At 37.7% G+C, this 20,401-nt stretch overlaps 1 protein-coding gene across 1 annotated transcript; it reads right to left on the reverse strand.

The window, feature by feature from the left end:
- Positions 1 to 315: 315 nt before the first annotated feature.
- Positions 316 to 12,240, reverse strand: LOC139149189 (sphingosine-1-phosphate phosphatase 2-like). The gene is made up of 3 exons (XM_070720759.1): positions 11,405 to 12,240; positions 7,272 to 7,361; positions 316 to 6,949 (listed from the first exon to the last, which is right to left on the reverse strand). Exons 1-3 carry the CDS (start codon positions 12,089 to 12,091, stop codon positions 6,401 to 6,403), a joined length of 1,326 nt encoding a protein of 441 aa, XP_070576860.1. The 5' UTR covers positions 12,092 to 12,240; the 3' UTR covers positions 316 to 6,400.
- Positions 12,241 to 20,401: the final 8,161 nt, after the last annotated feature.

Consider the following 20,401-nt stretch of genomic DNA (forward strand, 5'->3'; position numbering starts at 1 on the left):
CACTGTGTGATGGTTAACCCCTTTCAGCACTTGTACGACACAATTCAGGAAGACTCCAGCCTGTCTGCAAATCCCATACGTTGTTGTGTGATGAGACTCTAAAGGTTCGGATCAATTTTGTTGGGAAAATATGATAATAATAATATTTCATTTTTACTACATCAATGTTCAAAGTTGCTCTTATAAATTTTAAAGATACATGTTCCCCCTACAACACATGTAAAACAGAGATTCATAAATATCGGCTTGGTGCATTTGCCGATGGTTCTGTAAACCAGACTTACTAAGCAAAGAAACTGATTGAAAGCAGAACAGTTGACTTGTGGACACCCGTTTTATTCGATAACACCAATGACAATGTAGAAACATGTCATTTTGATACTTCAAATACATTATTAATGTACTGTCCATTTTTGCATTAACACACAATAGAAAAAAATCTAAGAATCAAACAACAGAATGCAAAAGTGAATTTTCCGTGTAATCTGCCAAAGTTAATCACATGATTATATTGGACAAAACCTAAATTAATCTAAGGAAATTATATTGGCAAGCTAGAATTGCATTGAGCTTTGAAGCCCCTCTAAGTATAGTGCATGGAAGCTTATTTTCACTGTACCTCTGCCTTGACCCATCCACATAGCTAGATACAGCAGTATCATTGTCTGAGTACATGGCATGTATCTATGCACATGCAGTATATCAACACACTGACACATATATTTCTATGTAAATCTCCACTAGACTCATGAACAGAGCAAACTAATATTGCTAGAGCATTTATGAAAGAGTGTAGACAACATGGGGAGATGCAATCTATGCTGTATTTAAATCTCCTTATAGGAGATGTGCTGTAATGCAAGTGTCATTTATATATATATATATATATATATATATATATATATATATATATATATATATATATACATATATATATATATATATATATGTATATAAACACAAAGTAATATCCCTTCCTTAAGTTTCATACCTCTTGTAATCTACTGATAGATCTAGTTTTCCCTATGCTTTTTTCTCCCATTCATATGGTTGGGATGTACCATTAGCTATTCTTAGTTTGTTAGTGTTGAAATTCAATAAAAAATATTTACTTTGGTGGTGACACTTTCAAACAAACTCACAGTGTTTGTTTAGTAGCTGATAACTCACTGCTGATAAATCTAAGCTGAGCAAATGCTGTCAGTTGGTTTCATCTCTAGGTGGGTTTACACGTGTATTTTTTTAAACCTGAGGGAATCTGATTAGTCGTTCTGTAAATATTCCTTATCAGCGATCTAAGCGATCTCACGTTTACACGTCATATACAAGGTATGAATTTAGTTCGGGTCAAGCGCCCTCAGCGATATCTGGGCTAGAGAACAATCGCTTGCTTGCAATGGCGGACCCACACATCATGTAGCTGCTGTCTACGCTCTTTTTGTGTTCTGTCAACCAATCGAGACGCCTTCGGCGAAGAAAGTTACTAGGAGAGAATATTGTTGGCCTCGCCCCGTCTGATGTCATTATCTATTTCATGTTAAGATGAAACACCTAGACAGACACCTACAATACAGACTCTTATACGGAAATTGAGACAATCAAAGTTCCGGCCAATGCTACACTAGTAACACTGGATTTCCATGAACACCAATACACCACATTATGAGGCAATTGAATCAGTTGGCAGAGCATTAAATCAGGAAAGATCATCAAACAATTACATAATCAAGTAACCAACAACGAAATACATGATAGCTCTGCTAGAAATAATCTTAATAAACAACACATTTGCATTCAACGATGGATTCTACCGGCAAATATGGGGATGCTCTTATACGGAAATAATCTCGGTGGGTTGTTCGCCAGAAATAGCAGATATTAGGCCTTCATTTCACAAGACAGAAATGAGAATAATACTGAAACGCAAACAACAAATACCGACCTGGCTGAGGTTCAGGGACGATGTTTTTCTGATTTTCATCGGAACACAACACGAACTCAATGAATTCATATCAAACATCAACAAATGCATCCTACTTTCAAATTTTCGTTTGAAAGCTCCTCTCAAGAAATCACATATTTAGACCTGACTATCTACAAAGGTCGTCGGTACAACAAAGAGAATATTCTCGACATCAAGACACGCACAAAACCAACAGATATTTTCCAGTTCTTACAAAGAAACTCATGCCATCTGGCAGCAACATTCAACGGTCTGATCAAAGGTGAAACATTACCATACATCAGAACACGTAACAACGAACCGATTTTACACAGAAAGTCACACAATTTAGTGAAAAAAAATTAGTGAAAAATTACAAGATCGACAATATAAAAAAAATGAAATAGAACGCATTATCAGAGAGACAGATCATAAAAGCAGGAAAAGACTGCTTGAACAACAAAAAGAAACCAATAACGCCACCAACAATACAATAGTCTTCATAACAACGTATAGCCCGTACATCGACACGACAAAAATCAAGAAGGCCCTGACATAAAACTGGAGTGAACTTGAAAAAGACGAAACACTAAAAAAACTGTTCCAAAACCAACCAATAATCGCATATAGATGGAACAGAAATATAGGCGACACACTTATAAGCGCCAGACTTCATCGGATACTTTCTGTAACCATACTACCGTATACAGGCGACATACGGTTTCTATTCCCACTATATCGTACCCGCCATGGCTAAGCGACATTTTACATAAAACAGCCAAACATGATGTACACTTATATTTACACAATATCATACACAAAACGCAAACAACCCAAATATGAACGATGTGTGGAGTTGCTTTCCCTTTACTATCAGTTGCTTTCCCTTTACTAAAAACTCATCGTAAAATGGCATCGTTTTTCTGGCACACAGTCCATGTAGCCGACAATGAGATGCAAATGATATGCGGTCAAGCTCTGCTCAACTAACTTTCAGCTGGTTCTTCACTTTCTACTATTTTTATAGTATTTTTTACAAAGGCACAGACTTATTCTACCTGCAACTTAAAACTGATAGTGATTTTGTAGCTCATTCTTTAACGATTTTTCATAGTTTTTGATAGCCGGTAACAGACACTTCGTGTTCGTGTCGGCTACATGGACGATCTGCCGTTTTTCTAGCTCTGCCACTATGACGGTTTTTGTCGGACACGGACTTGAACTGAGCTCGCAACCGTTTGATTTTGTTGTGGCATTGTTCCGCTGTCCTCTCGAGTCCCTTCTCCCTGGCCTTGGCAGCGACGTCTTCATACGCTTGCCGATCCCTCGACGTGCCGTCCATCATACATGACGTTTTCGTCTCTCCAGATTGAAATTAGTAGCCTGATCTCTTCCTGTGACCAATTGTTGCCGCCATCGCGAGAGCTTCTTACTTGAACACCGTCCATTGTGGTATGACCGAACCGAAGACAGGATATACTAGTAGTTCGGCGTTTAGTTCGGTGTTCTGGTCACACGTGTAAATAGGCCATTGTTTAGTGCGGAGCACCGAACCTGGACCAGCCCTCTGACACCGAATTAATTTAGTTCTTTGTTAGTTCGGTGTTGTCTGTTCACACGTCCAACTGACACAGGTTTATATTTATTCCGGTGTCTACTCCGGACTTAACTCCCACGTGTAAACCCCCCTATTATTAACTTAAGCCCAACTACACTATCAGAAACAAGTAGATGCAAAACAAGTCTGAAAAGTGGAAAGGTCAAACTATGTTATTTTTCACAGAATATATTTGTTTGTGACACAGTTATAAAAACCAACACTTTTTATAAGCCAGTGTTCAGCACTTGCATTGTTTTATCGTTATGAATAATCAAGGTAATTCTCTTTGGTAGTGAAGTTTCTGGTGGATTTCAATACACTTTCCAGTTGCGGTAAATTGTAAATATAATAACAATGAAGCCAATAAATTCCAGGTTAAACATGTCACACAGTACTGCCTGACTGCCCATTTGGTACTGATTCAATAATGCCAATGATTTTCAGCCAACTGGTCGGCTACCATGCAGCTTCCGAGATGATGCACATAGCCAGTTGCATTTCATTTTCAACATATGTACAGTATCTTCTGTAGCCTGACTAAAAGTGCATATTGCTACACCAACTTTTTTTTTGGCTACATTGTGACTCCTTGAATATGCTTGAGGCACCATCTAAATCTTACACTGGCCTTATGCAAGCATTCAAAAAGAGGTTCCTTGGGACTTCAAGATACGTTATTTGCAGTATTGAATGATAACATCTACTTTCACCTGACATAGCTTTTTCAACTCAATACAAAAATATCTGAATCTGTAGATGAACTACAATCCCTTTCAAAATATTTTTTAAGGAATGAAGTAAGTGGCTGGGTTTGTGGGACCTGTGAAAATATGAGAAAATACTCAGACTGAAAAACCTTGCATTATACATCATTCCCAATAATGCAAAGGTTCTGTTGATTCAAAACTCTGAACCCATTTCCGGGCCAAACTAAAAAGTCAGACGAGATGAGAAAAATGTATTGATCAAGAGAGTTCTGTACTAATGTGCATTTGAAACAGTTTCTAACCATATTTGGATTGTATGTTTTGAAATGTGACCAGAATATGAAAACAGCATGACCTTTGACCAGTAGAGATGACAGCCTGCACCAAAGGTGAATACTTCTTGACACTATGATCTGCAATAAAAAGAGCACTGACATAGAGAGTTTATGGCATGTGTTGAGGTTTCATGAGATATTTATGATATTAGCTTGAAAAGCAAACTCAGTTGAGATGAATAACAAAACACTTGAAAGAGAACAACACGTATGAAATCCTTATAGTGCAGAATGCTAACTGAAAAAACTCTCAAAATTTGCATTGGTTTATCTGACCTGGTAGATTTCATTACAACACAACCCATTCAGGAACATAGCTGTCAACTTGCACCTATGATATTTCAAGCTGAATTACAGTGGCCTTGGATGCAGTGTATGTAGTTCAGATTTCCCAATCCATCCCTCTTGGTGTGTCATCCTGACATATTTTTTGTGTATTTGAACATTTATGAACAAATCCTGCCCAGAAGTGTGCAGTTTGAAACACTGATCATTTAAATGTGTTTAAAATCAAATTACAATTGAAGCAGGAACAGGGTTTATTGTCAGTACAACCTACATATACAAATACCAGAGGATAGTGAGCTTCATGAGAACACTGTTCTGTCAGCCTTCCCTTCACTACATCTACTAGTAATATCACTAGTAATATCATAATCAAATTTTTGTATGAAAATTTTTTTTGTATGGTCCTACAACAATTTGCCTATGTCATTTTATAACACGATCTGTTTACTTTTTGAATGAAAAACTGCACAATCTTCCCTTACATACAGCAATAAAGACTCTGCTAATAGCATTGACATCCTTGGCTTTAACCTTTCACCTGCCAGATAGTATCACTTCCCCATCTGCCAAGTCAGTATAAAGTGGTATTGAGCCAAAACTATATGTATTTTCACTCACTTGGCTTAGTATGTTATAGCAGCTTTAGTCTGTAAAAATCATGTTTACAGTATCTCTGTCTTCAGGGACCTTCAAATTTTCAAGTCTTTGTTGAAATGCACCGTATGAGACATGTTTTGCTTCACTAGTTTTAACCAACTTGACCTGATGGTGAAATATGAACTTGGCAGGAAAAGGGTTAAAAGCAAACCTGGGTGTCAAAGGTCAAAGGTGAGCTATGACTATGGAGAACTTGACTTGTTCCTTGGCTTTCTGGAATTGCCAGTTTTGAAATCTTTCAAGAAATGCTGAAAAAGCTACTTTCTTGATGGCCTTATGAGGGTACACCATTCAAATGTAGCTTTCTTTCTTTAAGAATTAAGTATCAATACCCATTTCATCATATATCATCTATATTATGGCATCTTACCATGTGATTATCTACATCAAATTTTTCAGTAATTCAATAATGCATTTTTGTGTTACATTTCATCGTTATGTTCAATTCCCCGAATTACATGGCTTTTAAAAGTTTTTACCCCATTACATCCCTCCCTGAAGAGCTGAATGTTTGGTGTAGAATATATATAAGTTTTTTGTTACCAAACTTTGAAAATTAAGGTGCATTGAAAATGGAATGGTCAATGGGTAACTGGAAGGAAAATTCACCTGAAAAGTATCTGTATAAAATTGCTATATCGAGTCAATATTTTCTGATATGTGAAAGATCAAGTTTTTTTGGTTTTGCTATGAAAAGAGAGTTCTTAAAAATTTTTTGTGCACACACGGCGAGCTAAAACACTACGTTATTCACTGAAAAAAATAATCACAAATTCTTTGACAAAGATACAAGTCCATTGCTCATCTTCGGTATTTTTGATTTAAAGGAATGCTGGAATTTCGAAGACAATTGTTGAATGAATGAAAACGTTCACAGTAGTCCACACATGTCATGAAGAATAGGACAAAGAAACACTGCATTGACTGCAAGGAGTAAGGAGGTGAAAAACACTCTGGGCATTTGAACCACCACCAGTGTTGTTGAACGGGCTTCATCAATTGGCATTCCTAAGATGAAGGCAATCAAGTTGTACATGACTGGCTTCATGATCAGCTTGGTGGCTAAGAGAACAACCACTCCGATTACTGTCCTCGACAACATGCAGAACCACCACACCAAATCTGGAGGTGGGATTTCCATCGGCAGTGGCCCAGTAGGATCCACAGGTGGGAATCCGTAGTGCAGTTTCAACCATCTTCCGACAAATGTACCAGTACCAACACCGGCAACAAGCGTAGAAAGATCCCTGGAATCAGTCCAGGTATCAAGGGTTGGGTGGCAGACAGCCATGGTGATACCAATTACCAGTGATGCAATAATACCATACTGGTGTTCAGAGAGGAAATCGTCGATCATCCCAAGGTATGGCAAGAGGATTACTGTCATCACTGCTGCAGATACAGTGCCAACGATGATATCCTGAGAACAGAACAGCAAATTCATAAATCAGCATTCATAAGCTAAACGAAAGTACTTGATACAATACCTTCAACCAGCAGTGTTCTCAATAGCTAAGAAAACCAAAGAGATGGCTAATTTACATAACAATACATGATTTAGTATATTCTGGTGTTATGTAAATGAATTATTTTGTGTAATTATTAACATATGATTATCTTTGATCCCTCAAAGTACCCTTTTGGAGAACCCCAATCAGTTTCAGTTTTCTGGAAATCGATAGTGTAAGCTTAGCAAATGTTGATATCATGTCTTTGTGCTGGCCAGCTCTATATATACTTACCAATAAATTATGCATCCCTAGGTAGAGACGACTGCCACAAGTGATGAAATATATCGAACACGTGATAACAAGTGCAACACTGACAGGAAACTGCAATGGACAAAGAGAAATGATTTTAACATTTTCAACATTGCTGGGACAATGGCATTTTTGGACTGAAAGTATGTATGATGAAGAACTGTAACAGTTTACGGTAGTATGTTTCAAAAGTGAAAGTGAAAGACTTAAACTTTTGCTCAAACTTTCCTAAATGAAGCTTTCAACCATTCTCTTCCCAAATCAAAAATAAAAATCAGGGGTCACCATGCAAAGTTTGGAACTAGCAAAACAAATTACTCAACACTTTGCAAAATTTGGAATTCAAAATGGCTGCCATCCCCATGGGGTAAAAATAAAATTTTGGATTTTCCAAAATCTAAGACGGTGATAATCTTTCTTTCTCCAAGAGTTTTAAAATGAATCCCAACAAGTGGTACATCAGAAAAAAATTGTAGAAATTTGAGAGTCGGAATATCTGTCCCCAAGGCACATTCTACCTTAACAATGTTAGAGTTACAGATTGATAATGGGAAGTACTCTGTACTCTTGGATTGATTGCTGAAAATTGACGATTGATAGAGACATCTAAGTCAATGTGTCCCTTCAAATCACACATGAATAGATCTGGGCATGCATGTGTACATTCATGTTAGTAAGTACACTATGGGGATTAACACACAAAAATAAACACCAAGGCCTACAACAAGGGTTGGCAATAATACAGGTCAGGCTTCTACAAGGAGGACACTTTCATGATAAAGGAAAGTAAAGTTATAATTTTGAAAGGATCAATCACTCTCCAGCAATACAATTTCATATGATATCATAATACAGCTTGAATCTGTTCATCAGATGATAGACAAATGATTGCACTGTAATAATACTTTGTACATATTATCACTCACTTCATCAGAAATTACAAGCAATTGTCTTCAAGTGAGAAATGCTAGTGCATATGAAAGTGTCCATCTCTTTCATTATGATACACTAGTTAAATAAATTTCCAAGAATATTTTGCAAATTTCATGCTTCCAGATAGACTGGCCCAAGTCACTTGGCTTTTCTCGGCAGAAGTTCCTGACTGGGAAATGCATTCAGCCCATGATCTACGCATCAACCAACCACTAATGCCACAGTCGGCTGAAGTTTATTCCTTAGATTAACTCTGTTTTGATATTTGTATGCCCACAGACTTGAAACAAGTCTACCTTCCAGGCTGATTGAGTAAGCATCTGGACTATAAACTAAAATAAAGTTATAATTTATAAAGCAAATACGCAAATAAACTGTAATGAGTAGATTTTTCAAATAGGGAATGGCAGAACACTAATGCCAAATGATACAACTTTGTAGAGCCATTCTTGAACAAGTCTAATGTAAAGGTGACCTTGACCACCCTAAATGGTTTCACTGTTGCAGAACATTGACATTCATCCCTGTCCTTCACATGATCTGGAAACTTTTCAAGATTTCAAACTGACCCAGTCAGGTCAAGATCGTGTAGGCCACATGCGACCAGACTAAATCAGTAAAATCATAGCAAGACAAGTCAATGAAATCATCATTGTTGTACACGTGTAAAAGCAGTTAAAAAGGCTAACTCCACCAAGTACACTACATGAGACAAGTCGTTCAAAAGATATATTTCACAGGTTTTAACAACTTGACCAGGGACACAAACAGATGAACCTGGCAGGAAAAAAGGTTGTTGAGCATAGTATAACAACACTGAGTCAAGGTGAAAACTCGGTGGGACGACAGATTTAAGAAAATCTTAAACTGACACATAGATGGCACACTCTGCAAACTCTGTGAGGTTGTGAGAAAGAAGAGACTATGAAAAATCAGAGAATCTCTATTCATGCAGCTTATGTCTATAAAAACTGATGAATCAATTTGTTGTCCTTCTCATTACAGTTTATTTGCAATATTTACAGACTGAGAAATTTACATATTGGTGTGTGATCAGAAATGGGTTGCGCAACACCAACCGCACAGCTATGAACAAAGGGTTGAAGGTCACTATTTTCTATAAAAGTAACCTGGCAGCCAATAGGTTTACTGATTGTAATTTTCATTGCAGACTAAAAAAAAACACTTTCACTAGAAGCCATCTCTATCCTGAGAATTGATGCATACTATGCTAGAGGCACAACTTTTACTTGGTAAAACAACAGTTCTGGGTGTGTACATATTCAATTCACACTGCAAGTTTTGTTTTCTATTGAATTTTCATCCATTGAAACCATTGGTTTGTATTTGACCTCACTGTCAGCCACCCAGACAATGACCCATCTATCAAACAATAGCAAGAATGAGGGCGTTACAGAGATAACAGATTAAAAGGATCACTATAACCTAGTTTCTGCAGGCAAGCTGAAAAACTGAAAACTGAAAAGCTGAAAACTGTTAACAAATACTATTGGCAAACCAACAGAGAAATACGTTCATGCTGGAAGTAAAGACTTGGACATATTTCTCTTTGTGAACCAATCTAACCTTGCAAACCCTTTATTTCTATTGAATTCAAAACTAGTTGAAAAAAATATCTGCTTTCTGTTTAATGTCGCTGGGAATGTTTTTCTGACAATAAATCCTACCTTTGTATCAATATGTTCATTTCAATTACTCATACAAATGCTTATTGTTTCCTACCATTTAACAATGATAAGTAAATATGGACAGTAAACATTACTCAGAAAGTTATATTTGCTGTAAGGATACAAGTGCTACTGGGTGTACAAAAACAAATTTCAAAGTGTGCTGATTGGTCTTATTTAGTTTCTTGGCTAATGATCTGTCAGATTCATTTCTTTTATGTCAAGTGGTCAACTTGGCTTTGTCAACCAGGGGCCATTACATGCGCACAAAAATGTGTGTGCTCTGTAGATATACCTTCAAGAAACAGGGAAGGGTAAGCTGGTAAAATTTTTGATCTTTGATTTTTAATGGGTAGAAAGTTATCTAAAACACCAGCATAGGGCAAAGTAATACATTATTGTAAAAATGTGGAAAAATTAAAGCTGGAGGCTTTCAGATAAATTTAGTTGGTTTAACAGAAACTTACATAGGCCTATTTTTTTACCTATGCCGTAAATGATTCAAAACTGAGTGCCACATAATACCTAGCACATGTTGCTGAGGGTGATAATGATTTCATCATGGGATTACCACTACCATACCTCAGATTTAAATCAGGTATATTAAAATTTTCACCAGCTCTACGACCTTCTCATCGGATTTACTAATTTACATGATAGGGGTGGGAAACAATGGGAGGTTAAAGTGCACAAAATAGTCCTGATAAGTGATTAGCGATATTAATGTCAGATGTCCTTCTATTGGGGAGAACTAGCTGATTACTGAGGGATGGGCGAAATATGGTATGGCAGCAATTTTTTTCCGTCACTGCAACAGCATTCTTTCTTCCAATGTCAGTCCTGCGTCAGTTTTTCTGTTTCCGTATCTAGAAGCTATGCAAATATTATTTCCTTGTAACGGAAGAAAAGACATGGAATCGGCAACACTGCCTTGAATATAAGCTGCCTTACACACATTTATCCACTATCTCTGACATGACTTACTGATATGAATTACATTTGCAGCTTTTCGAAGTCTCTGCTGATAACTAGAAAGGTAAAATCTGTGTTACTGGTAAATGGTCGAGAGTTTCAACATAATGTAGCAAATGCTCCCATCGAGTGCGTAAATCGAAACAATGTTGCAAAGTTTCCGCAATTAGTCTAAACCAGGGTCGCTTTGTGGTTCGATACACGGTGGAGGGTCTCTGAATCATAAGCGAGAGTTATCTTTCTAATGCACATAGCGAACCACCAGCGGCTGTGTTTGTTTACGGACACTTCATCGAAAATTTAGTGAATTCTGTGTCACCAAATATCTCTGCCACGCTTGACAAAAGCAGGTTGCTACGCTGAAACAAGGTCACTCCCACATGTAACTGTGGCTGAAACTATCTGAAACTATGAGATTCATGAGGGGCTTCGTTATCTCGCCCAAGCTGTCAACGTCGTCTGAATTTCTAGATAACTTACGCAACTATCTTTGTAGACAGCTTTAGTACCGATCTAACTCACCTGATACCGTTCTATCGTAAAGTGAAAAAATGTTGCCGGGATGCAAACTATCATCATGGCATGTGTTGAAGGCATACCGTGTTCCTTTCCGTACAACGATTCCAATTTCGCTACTGGCGGTGAGCTTGGCCTTGGCATCTGGAAGACATCTTTGGCGCCCTGTCCTAAATACGTGACGACGACAAAAACGATCAGCACTCTTCGCGTGACCCATTCGGACAGGTTCCACCAACACCACGGAATGAAATTACTGAGGAAAAGTTCGTTCGCAGCTATACCACCAAAATGAAACAAATAAAACCAGAATTTCGAGTTAACTGTGTACTCTACGTTCCCAGATATCGAGCTCGCCTGTTTCTCGAATTCTGCGTCCCCACTGTGTTGTGTCGTTGCTGCGGCCGGAGCTCCATTTCCACGACTCGGGTCTCCTTGTTTGGACCGCGAACGTAAATTATACCTGAATTGTCCGTTGCTGACATTGTCATCCGTCAACATTTTGTTGGCAATGTCGCGGTCATTCGCGTTCTCTCCCGCGGGCTTACAATCGTGGCTGAGCAAGTCGCCATTTTTCCCAGGGCTGTGACTTTCACCTTCGTGGTCCAAATCTATCTCGGTCTGTACTCCGAAATACCGCTGTATCCTTGCCACTGTGTACGAACTAGTCGTAAATTCAATTATCTTATCCATGATATCCAAACCTACGACTGTTGTCTATAACCTGGACCTCCGAGAAATTGGCAGTATCAACGGTCCCTGCAGCCCGATTGTTGACAACGTGAGGGAGGGGCAACGGACGTCTACTTTCTCTCAAGAAGGTGTAGTATCTCTCTGATGCTATTCATCGCGAGGCTCGGAGACTCTTATTGGTTTAAGCCAGTATCACGTGATAACCTGGGGGACCCCATCGCCGCGTCGAGAAGCTACCTCTGTCGACAGCTATCCTTCAATATTAAAAATTATAGTTTTTTTACCTAGTGTGTTAGTAAAAATTCAAAAAGAAAACAAAGTATTTGTTTTATTGGAAAGTCGTTGCTGTTACCATCGTGAGCAAGTCCTGAAAATTACAAAGCTATGCCATATTAGGCTGTGTTCAAAAAATGGTGAGGGGGGCTGGAGGAATCGCAATTGAAATTTTTTTTTTCAGATCCCCCCTCAATACCCTCAAAAATTTTCAAGTCCCCCCGTCCATATGATCAAAAATTTTCAAGTCCCCCAATTACCATATAGCCGTATATATTTAATAGGAATGCACGCGGAATAAAAATAAACATGTATTGCGTAGTTCTGCACGCAGATGTTCAACATTACCTCTTATCAGTAGGTTGTAGAGCCATATACCTAGGGCAAGTTATCATGTGGTTCATTTTAAATGCATCAGTGGACTTTTTGAATTTATTAGTCTAAGCCGACTTGAGTTTATCCAACTCTGGCCAGGTCAATGGCACCAGCAGCTGAAAAGCACACAAAATGACAATCATGAGTATGAAAATTGTGTATTCCTGGCTACATTTTACCAAATTGTGAAAAACTGAGCAGAGTGACCTACTGAAGAATTTTTTTTTTCAAAAGTACAAGACATATACAACTTAGATGCTACTTATAAATGTTTTACAAAATTGACAATCCTGAAAGGTTAAAATATTCCATCAAATTAATGTTTTAATCTCAGAAGAAATTTTGGGCGTAATAATGGCAAATTTGGTAAAAAATAAATGATCCCATTTAGTCACATATTTTTCATTTAAATTACAGTCTTTACTGTTCAAAGTTTTACTTTTGTGCTATTGTACGATGAGATGTGAAAATTTAATTCACTGCATGAACTTGACATGAATGGTTTTATATATTGATTATAAGTGATTTTAGAAAAACTGTGACTTTTCATCGTACATTTGTATAAGATCAAGCATGGTGACCCCATCTTTTTTCTCTAATATTTGATCGTTCTCATATGCCAGCATTCAAAAATCCATGGTAACTGTTAGTCCCGTAGTCTTCTATGGGTTGCTGTCTGGCCGGATCTTATGTACATGTATATTTAACTGTCAGTTGAGTGTCCCATGACCGAAACTCTTCTTAAACTACATCAGAGTCGGAGCTATCACTGTCACTGCCAGTATGCAGTTGCAGGGCAGTAGCTGTATTAACTTTGTATTTTGACAGTATTTTTGTTCAATTTTATACAATTGTGCTCTTGTTCTACTCCCTATGTAGCATGTTGAGCTGTCCAGTATTCAGCTTGCCAACATAGCCTACGTGTACCGTGCATTTGTATCATTCAATTATTACCAATATTTAGACAAACGGGAACTGAATATTGTGTTTTTCAGCATGCTGTAGAGAGACACCAAGAAACTGTGTTTGATACATTGCATATATATATTGAAAAAATTATCAACAGTTGCAGCTCCTGCCCCATTACAAGGCCAACTTGTTGTTTTTACGAAAATTTAGTGGCATTCATACATTTTTAGATTTTTTCGAGATTAAAGTCATAAAATGCGACAAAACGGTTCCAGATTTTGTTTAATTATTACTAACATCAGAACCATTTGACGACATCAAAATGTTGGGAGCCAAAATATTTTCAGGTCCCTGTAGGCAGACAAAAACTTTCAAGTCCACCTCGATTACCACTAAAATTTTCGAATCCCCCCTGAATACCTCCAGCCCCCTCACCTTTTGTTTGAATGCGGCCTTACGTCCATAGGCATACCCCGGATGTATGTGATATACATGTGTATACGTAATGAGGCCATTGACGAGAGAGCCTTCAGTTAGCCTGTAGGGCCTGTAGGGCATGTATAGTGGGTTGGGCGGGGGCGGGGGTGGGGGAGTTAGAGCATCGGAGTTCTTTCTTAAAATGCGACCCATCCATGTCCCCTTCGTTAAAATACGGCTTTCTCTTTAAACCAACTTGTATATTTATCTTTGATGTATTTTTCTCGCTGTATTTGAGATCCGTAACACGACTTCCATGACGGTTCATGAGGAAGAGATTACAAACTGGTTGAGAGCAAGGAAAGGTCGGGCAGAAAGGTCGTCGTGAGAAATAAAACAGTAGCAGCGAGATTTTATCGATAGCTTGATGAGAGGACGACACAGAGACATAATTGACAGGAAATACTGCAGCTGCGCCAGTGATAGAACAGCTGCACGAAATGTCGGCTGCTGACGCTACAGGTATTGTGACTATCGGCTTCCGATTTCTGACTTTGTATCGACAAAAATTGACATTAAGCTGTAGGTGTGACAGGATTTCATAACATCTAGTAGGCCTAGGTGATCTACGGACATCATCCACCGATATCTTAAAGGGACATTAGCTGTAACTTTTGACTAATTTTTCACTACTCTGTTTCAATGTATCAACTACAGAATTTTACTATAATCCGATCATCATGACCAATGCCCGGTGTCCTGCTTGCCAACGCAGCCTGTATTCGTGAAATGACCATTGTTATTATTGATAAATGTATTCTAGTCCGGACCTGAATACAAAATTTGAACAATAACAATGCAGATTACACTCATATAGGGTATATTTATGAGCTAAATATTAGGAATTTCTCCATGGTTCAGGGATTCAAACCAGAAACTGCAGATGATACACAGAACAAATAGTTTTTGAGGGAAACTGCCACAGACACATTTATTTGCGATTCCACCGGGTCTCTGCTCTTCTAAGGACTGAAGAATGATATCTATAGCTTTTAAGATAAGTATTACCAAAGATTAGTTATTCTCCTTCAAAAGTACGAAGTATCAATGATTCAAGGAGACGCACAGATGTACACTGTATACAGATAATCTGGTCACCCCGAGTTTTTATCGAAATATTACGCAACAAATAGGCATCAATATATGCAAATATGAAAAAACAAATTGTTGGTCACGATTGTGAAAATGTTGACAATTTCTAAAAAATGCTTTTAGAATGCAAAATGAAGTAAAAGCAGTATTTCAATTTTCGATCCTTCAAACATAAAACCAGAGCATGGTTAAATTGCTTTATAAACTATGTATAATAATGGAGTACAGATAAGATGTTTTCATATACAAATACAACGATGAATGAAATCATTACACCTTTTGTTGAAATCCAGTATACAGATCACACCACACCCAGTTTTATCAAGCAAAAACTAGTTCTGTTACTTAGTCTTTTTCAGCTCATTTTCTTTCAATGACAAAATTGTCTAGAAAAAAATATTAGATAAAAAGTAAGTGGCTCGATCACTCTTTATTAATACTCATTTAATTATTAATTATTACCCTACAGTAGGCTATCATTTTTAATTTACATTTCGGTAAAATTTTACATCAATAGTTTGGATTTAATACCATAAAAGGAGTTTCTGCAAGACTGAGTAACCCTCCCCCGAGTCAAGTTTGAAAAACATTTCAGAGACTCTCTACCCGATCGATTCTCCGGCCCACACCTCATACTTTAAGAAGGCTCCCTATAACGTCACGCTGGCAAAGGTCGTGAAAATACAAATACCTCCCGATTTGATCCCGAATCCCGGGAGAGGTGCTCCTGATATCATTATACGGGGATGTGCCGCCCAAGCCGTAAACATCTACCCATGGATATTCCTAAAATTTGACCCATGTATTGTTAAGGGTTTGCTTGACAAATTTGGATTTTTCACCTATTCTGTTGCATGCGAAGGTTTTCCTGAAGCATGGGGCATTTGCTGTGTTATTGACCCATGCTTTTATACATAAAAAATCGATCCATGTTTAGGGATATTTTTTAGTGAAAAAGTGACCCATTTGGGTAGCACATACCGGTACACCTTTCTATGGGAGTACCCCTCCCGGAGGGATGCGATCGCTTTAACTGAGCGTTGCGAATCTACCACTTGGCTTTGTGAACTTAATGCAACTGTGAGCTCAAGATCTGGCAAGATTCGTGTTTATTTCTTTAACATGTCATCACAGTTTTGATTTTTGTGGGTTTCCAAATAATGTACAATACCAGCAGCTGAAGTCTCTTCATTGCAACTGTACTCGTTCGAGTGCCGAGGCACCAATGAATTCGAAACTGCAAGCGTAAAAGGTATACTTGATTTCAACTGTACTCGTTCGAGTGCCGAGGCACCAATGAATTCGAAACTGCAAGCGTAAAAGGTATACTTGATTTCGAAAACAGTTCCTCAGTCTGGGTGGGGAGGCGATTTTATCATTACTAAAGCAACTACGATGAGCTTAAGGTGAGGGTGTAGATATTCAAACTTTTCCCACAGAAGGTACACGTCTTCTATGATGATAGAGTCTTCATGTTATATTATGATTTTTCACAATCATTTTGACGCTCATAACGTAAAAGACGGTCGACGTCGACAAACCCCTGACCGATATAGAGATAGCAAGGGTATTAAAGTAATAGGTACACACCCGACACAGGTAAGGCTTGTATAATAAAATATTATTTAATACCTGACATTTATTTATCATAACTTCTAAACCCATTGTATTATTTGCAATACTTTGTGCTGTAACCAAGTTTTGTTGTAGTTTAGGAAGGCATGAGCTGTCGGGCGAGGTCAAGCGTATTTGAAGGGGGAACAACGAGCACTTGTTGAAAGGAAAAGAGGTGGATTTTTGCGGTCTGAAGTGCGTACGGGAAAACTAATCGGTGGGAGGGTATGTTTTTCAAATTGCAGCGAACAGCATATACATAAAATATATCCGAGCATTTGATTTAAAAGTTCTAAACCTTCACCTTTGATGGAATTTTTTGAAAACTGTTGGCTGACTGCACTCTACAATAGTGCTGGAGAACCTATACCCCTACCTGCACACTTTTCGTTACCGGCAAGTTTGTTCCAAGGTGTCATGATCAATAAATTGCATACTCTCAGCATGGCTACCTCCATGATGTGTGTTATCTCTACTACCTCCATGGTCACATGGTTCAGCTGGACCAATTAAAATTCAACGGACAGGGCATGGTAATATACTATTCAATAATACCGTGTATTATGATTAAATCAACACATTATGATATTGCTGAGACAGTGGGCTTACTGCTCTTACAAATGGACGACTATGCGTCCACTATTTGTTTTTCGGACGATCTAAATAACTAAGGCTGTGACCACAGTTCCCACACAGAGAGACTTTATACACATGACATGAATGATGAATAAAAAAACTGCCATTTCTGTTGCCCTCCCCCCCTCAAATTGCGAGCTGTAGTCGAGACACGGTCAAGAATCGTCCCTTTATCTTGCGAAGGTGGTGTCAAAAATGAGGGGAAAATACTATTTAAAAAAAAATGAAAAAATGGTGAAAATTGTTGTGCAGTGAAAAGATATGACTAAAGGTGGGTGTCAAATGTTTTGTCACGGGTAGACAACAGTAATTTCAATAGAGTACTGAAATGAGATATAGAATGATATATAACGCTTTATGTACACCGGCTGCATACATAAAACAGTTTGCAGAAATTACATGCAATTTGCACTCGCAAAGAAAATTGCACCTCTTTCGTTCACACAATTCATGAATTTAGTACAGAAAAAAGGTAATCTTCCCTCGCTGAGGGATCCAGGAGTTTTGCCAATTTTCATTGAAACTATCAACATCTTAAGCCACCAGAGGATGTGTGTATATAATAATCACTTTCCCTACTACTGAAGGACAATGCTTGTGATACAGCCCTAACATTCAGAGGTGGTTTTGTTACTGTTGCGTGTGTCACCTCTGTATCAAGTTGTCATGGAGACGGTGATGTAATCAAAAGTAGCAAATTGCAGAATCTTGAAGTTTGTTATAATATGGAGATGATGCCCTTGCCAGATGCCAAATTTTTCATCAGAAGATCCAGGCTGGAAATTAAATTTTGATATGTCTGTAACTATCAAAGCCAATCATCCATATCACAATCATCCACTATTTGGTTCAAAACTACAAACCAGTGGGTGATTTGGAAGGAACCCTGCTATTGACCTATGAATTGTATGCAAAATTTTGAAATATTCTCTTTGCTGCATGATATTTTACATACACTCATAACAGATTAGCATCTGCTGTGTAAACATGGGAGGCAAATATTATCGAAATACACTGAAAATGATTATTTACGACTGATTGATTTTTCTGTCAGATCTATTGCCTGGGTGTGAATTCACATGGGACTACTTTTGCAGATCTGTCTGACCATAAATTATTTCAATATAATGCAAAAAGTATAGAAAATTAAGACTACAAGTGGGTGATTTCAGGAATAAACCATTTCACGTTGAGGGAGGGATAGAGTTGGTGTTGTAGACATTCTCTTTTCATCCTTACTGAGAGCTTTTTCCTTTTCATCCACTGAAAACAAGTTACATGTGTTTTCCTCTGGAAAAGAAATATGGTATCAAACAATAAATATTAACCAAATAAAGAGTTTAAATGATCTAGCATCAGCATTTATTATCTGATGAGGTGTTATATATATATAAAATACAGGAATAATCCATTATCAATTACCCATCCAAAATAATTACTCTACAGGGCACCGGCCCATAGATCCCCCATCCTTGATATTGACTGTACAATCTAGGATCAGTGATGGCTGATTATTCAAGACATGTCTTGCATCAGAAGGGCACTTTGTAAATATCTTTGTAAATTTGTCAAATTCCCACTGCACATCTGAAACACTATAAGGGTTGGTAGAAGTTAACAACACAATGCCCTAAAGAGTATGCAGTGATATTCAAAAATATATTGCAAAACATTTTGAACCAGACATGGATTTCCCATTGCAATTAGATAAAAATTGTGTAAATTGCTTGGTAAAATAATTTCCCGATATGCTGCAGGTAGATTTGGAAATACTTTGTCACTGGGCATATATGATCTGCATGAAAACACTTTTCTTGTTTTTAGAGAAAAAAAATTATAAGAGAGACCGATTTTTAATACTGCATTATGATAATTAAATTGCAACGTTTGTGCTGTTTATATGTTGCAGTTAAGCTATTTGCTTCTGATTTTCACATTCAAACAGTACAATCACATTTCACAATTCTTTTTTATAGAGAAAAGGAAATCAGTCTTGGCCCTTAGACTGCCTAGCAACAATTTAGAAACTTGTTTACGAACAATGGTGCAAGAAACATGTCATATGCAGATTTGACCTGAGTAACGTCAACCCTTATCCTGCTTTGCCTGTCACTGCCCCATCTGCTACGTCGGTGAAAAGCAGTATTGAGCCAAAACCTACATGTATTTACACTGACTTGGCATGGTATGTTATAGAGTGGGTTAAGTAAGTAAGATTCCTCTTTACCATATTGATGTTTTCAAAGGCCTACAATGTTAATATCTTTGTTAAAATGCAACATATGGGACATGCCTCACTGGTTAACTAATTTGACCTCATTGTGACACACCAAATTGGAAGAGAAAGGGTTAAACAGTAGTCTGTGTGCTTAAGATGAAAATGTCTAACAACCCAGCCCTTGAAAATGTGAAGGAGTTTTGTGTCCAAAAACACAGACAATATGAACGTCTATGTGTACTGTTCTCTTGCTCTCAGAAAGCACCTTTTCACAACACTTTACCAAATCAAAACATTTGAACAATGAACGGTTGCTTTCAATGTCACACTATGCAAATGGATGTGCAGAACTTATATCTACCACTTTCCTAAATCATGACCTACTCCCTTAAACCATTTTTACCGCTATGGTTTGACCCAAATTCATTGTTATAAATGGTGACTTTGGACCTGTTTGCAGGGAGCTGTGGTCAACAGACTAAGCTTAGATGTGCTTAAAATTTTCTGTCTGTCTCATAGCTTTACTTCCTTAATCAATTCATAACAACAGTGTGTTACGCTATTGCATGTAAAGCCTCAAGGACAGAAGCTAAAAGGAAAGTTAAATAATCACAGTTCAAAGATGAAAAGCCGCAGTAAAGAATGAGACTTGCATTGCCCTGAGGTCATTTTACTGCCAACCTCAATACCCTCTTCTATAAAACAGCAACAGGAAC

This window comes from Ptychodera flava, chromosome 14 (genome assembly GCF_041260155.1).
Source record: "Ptychodera flava strain L36383 chromosome 14, AS_Pfla_20210202, whole genome shotgun sequence".
NCBI classification, from domain to species: Eukaryota; Metazoa; Hemichordata; class Enteropneusta; family Ptychoderidae; genus Ptychodera; species Ptychodera flava.

Excerpts from the sequence above, each read along its gene's own strand:
- LOC139149189 (XM_070720759.1), bottom strand. The coding sequence starts at position 12,091 with ATGGATAAGATAATTGAATTTACGACTAGTTCGTACACAGTGGCAAGG. Across the intron at positions 7,362-11,404 it reads TTACGATAGAACGGTATCAG|TTTCCTGTCAGTGTTGCACT; the intron begins GTGAGTTAGATC and ends TGTCCATTGCAG. Across the intron at positions 6,950-7,271 it reads TAGGGATGCATAATTTATTG|GATATCATCGTTGGCACTGT; the intron begins GTAAGTATATAT and ends TTCTGTTCTCAG.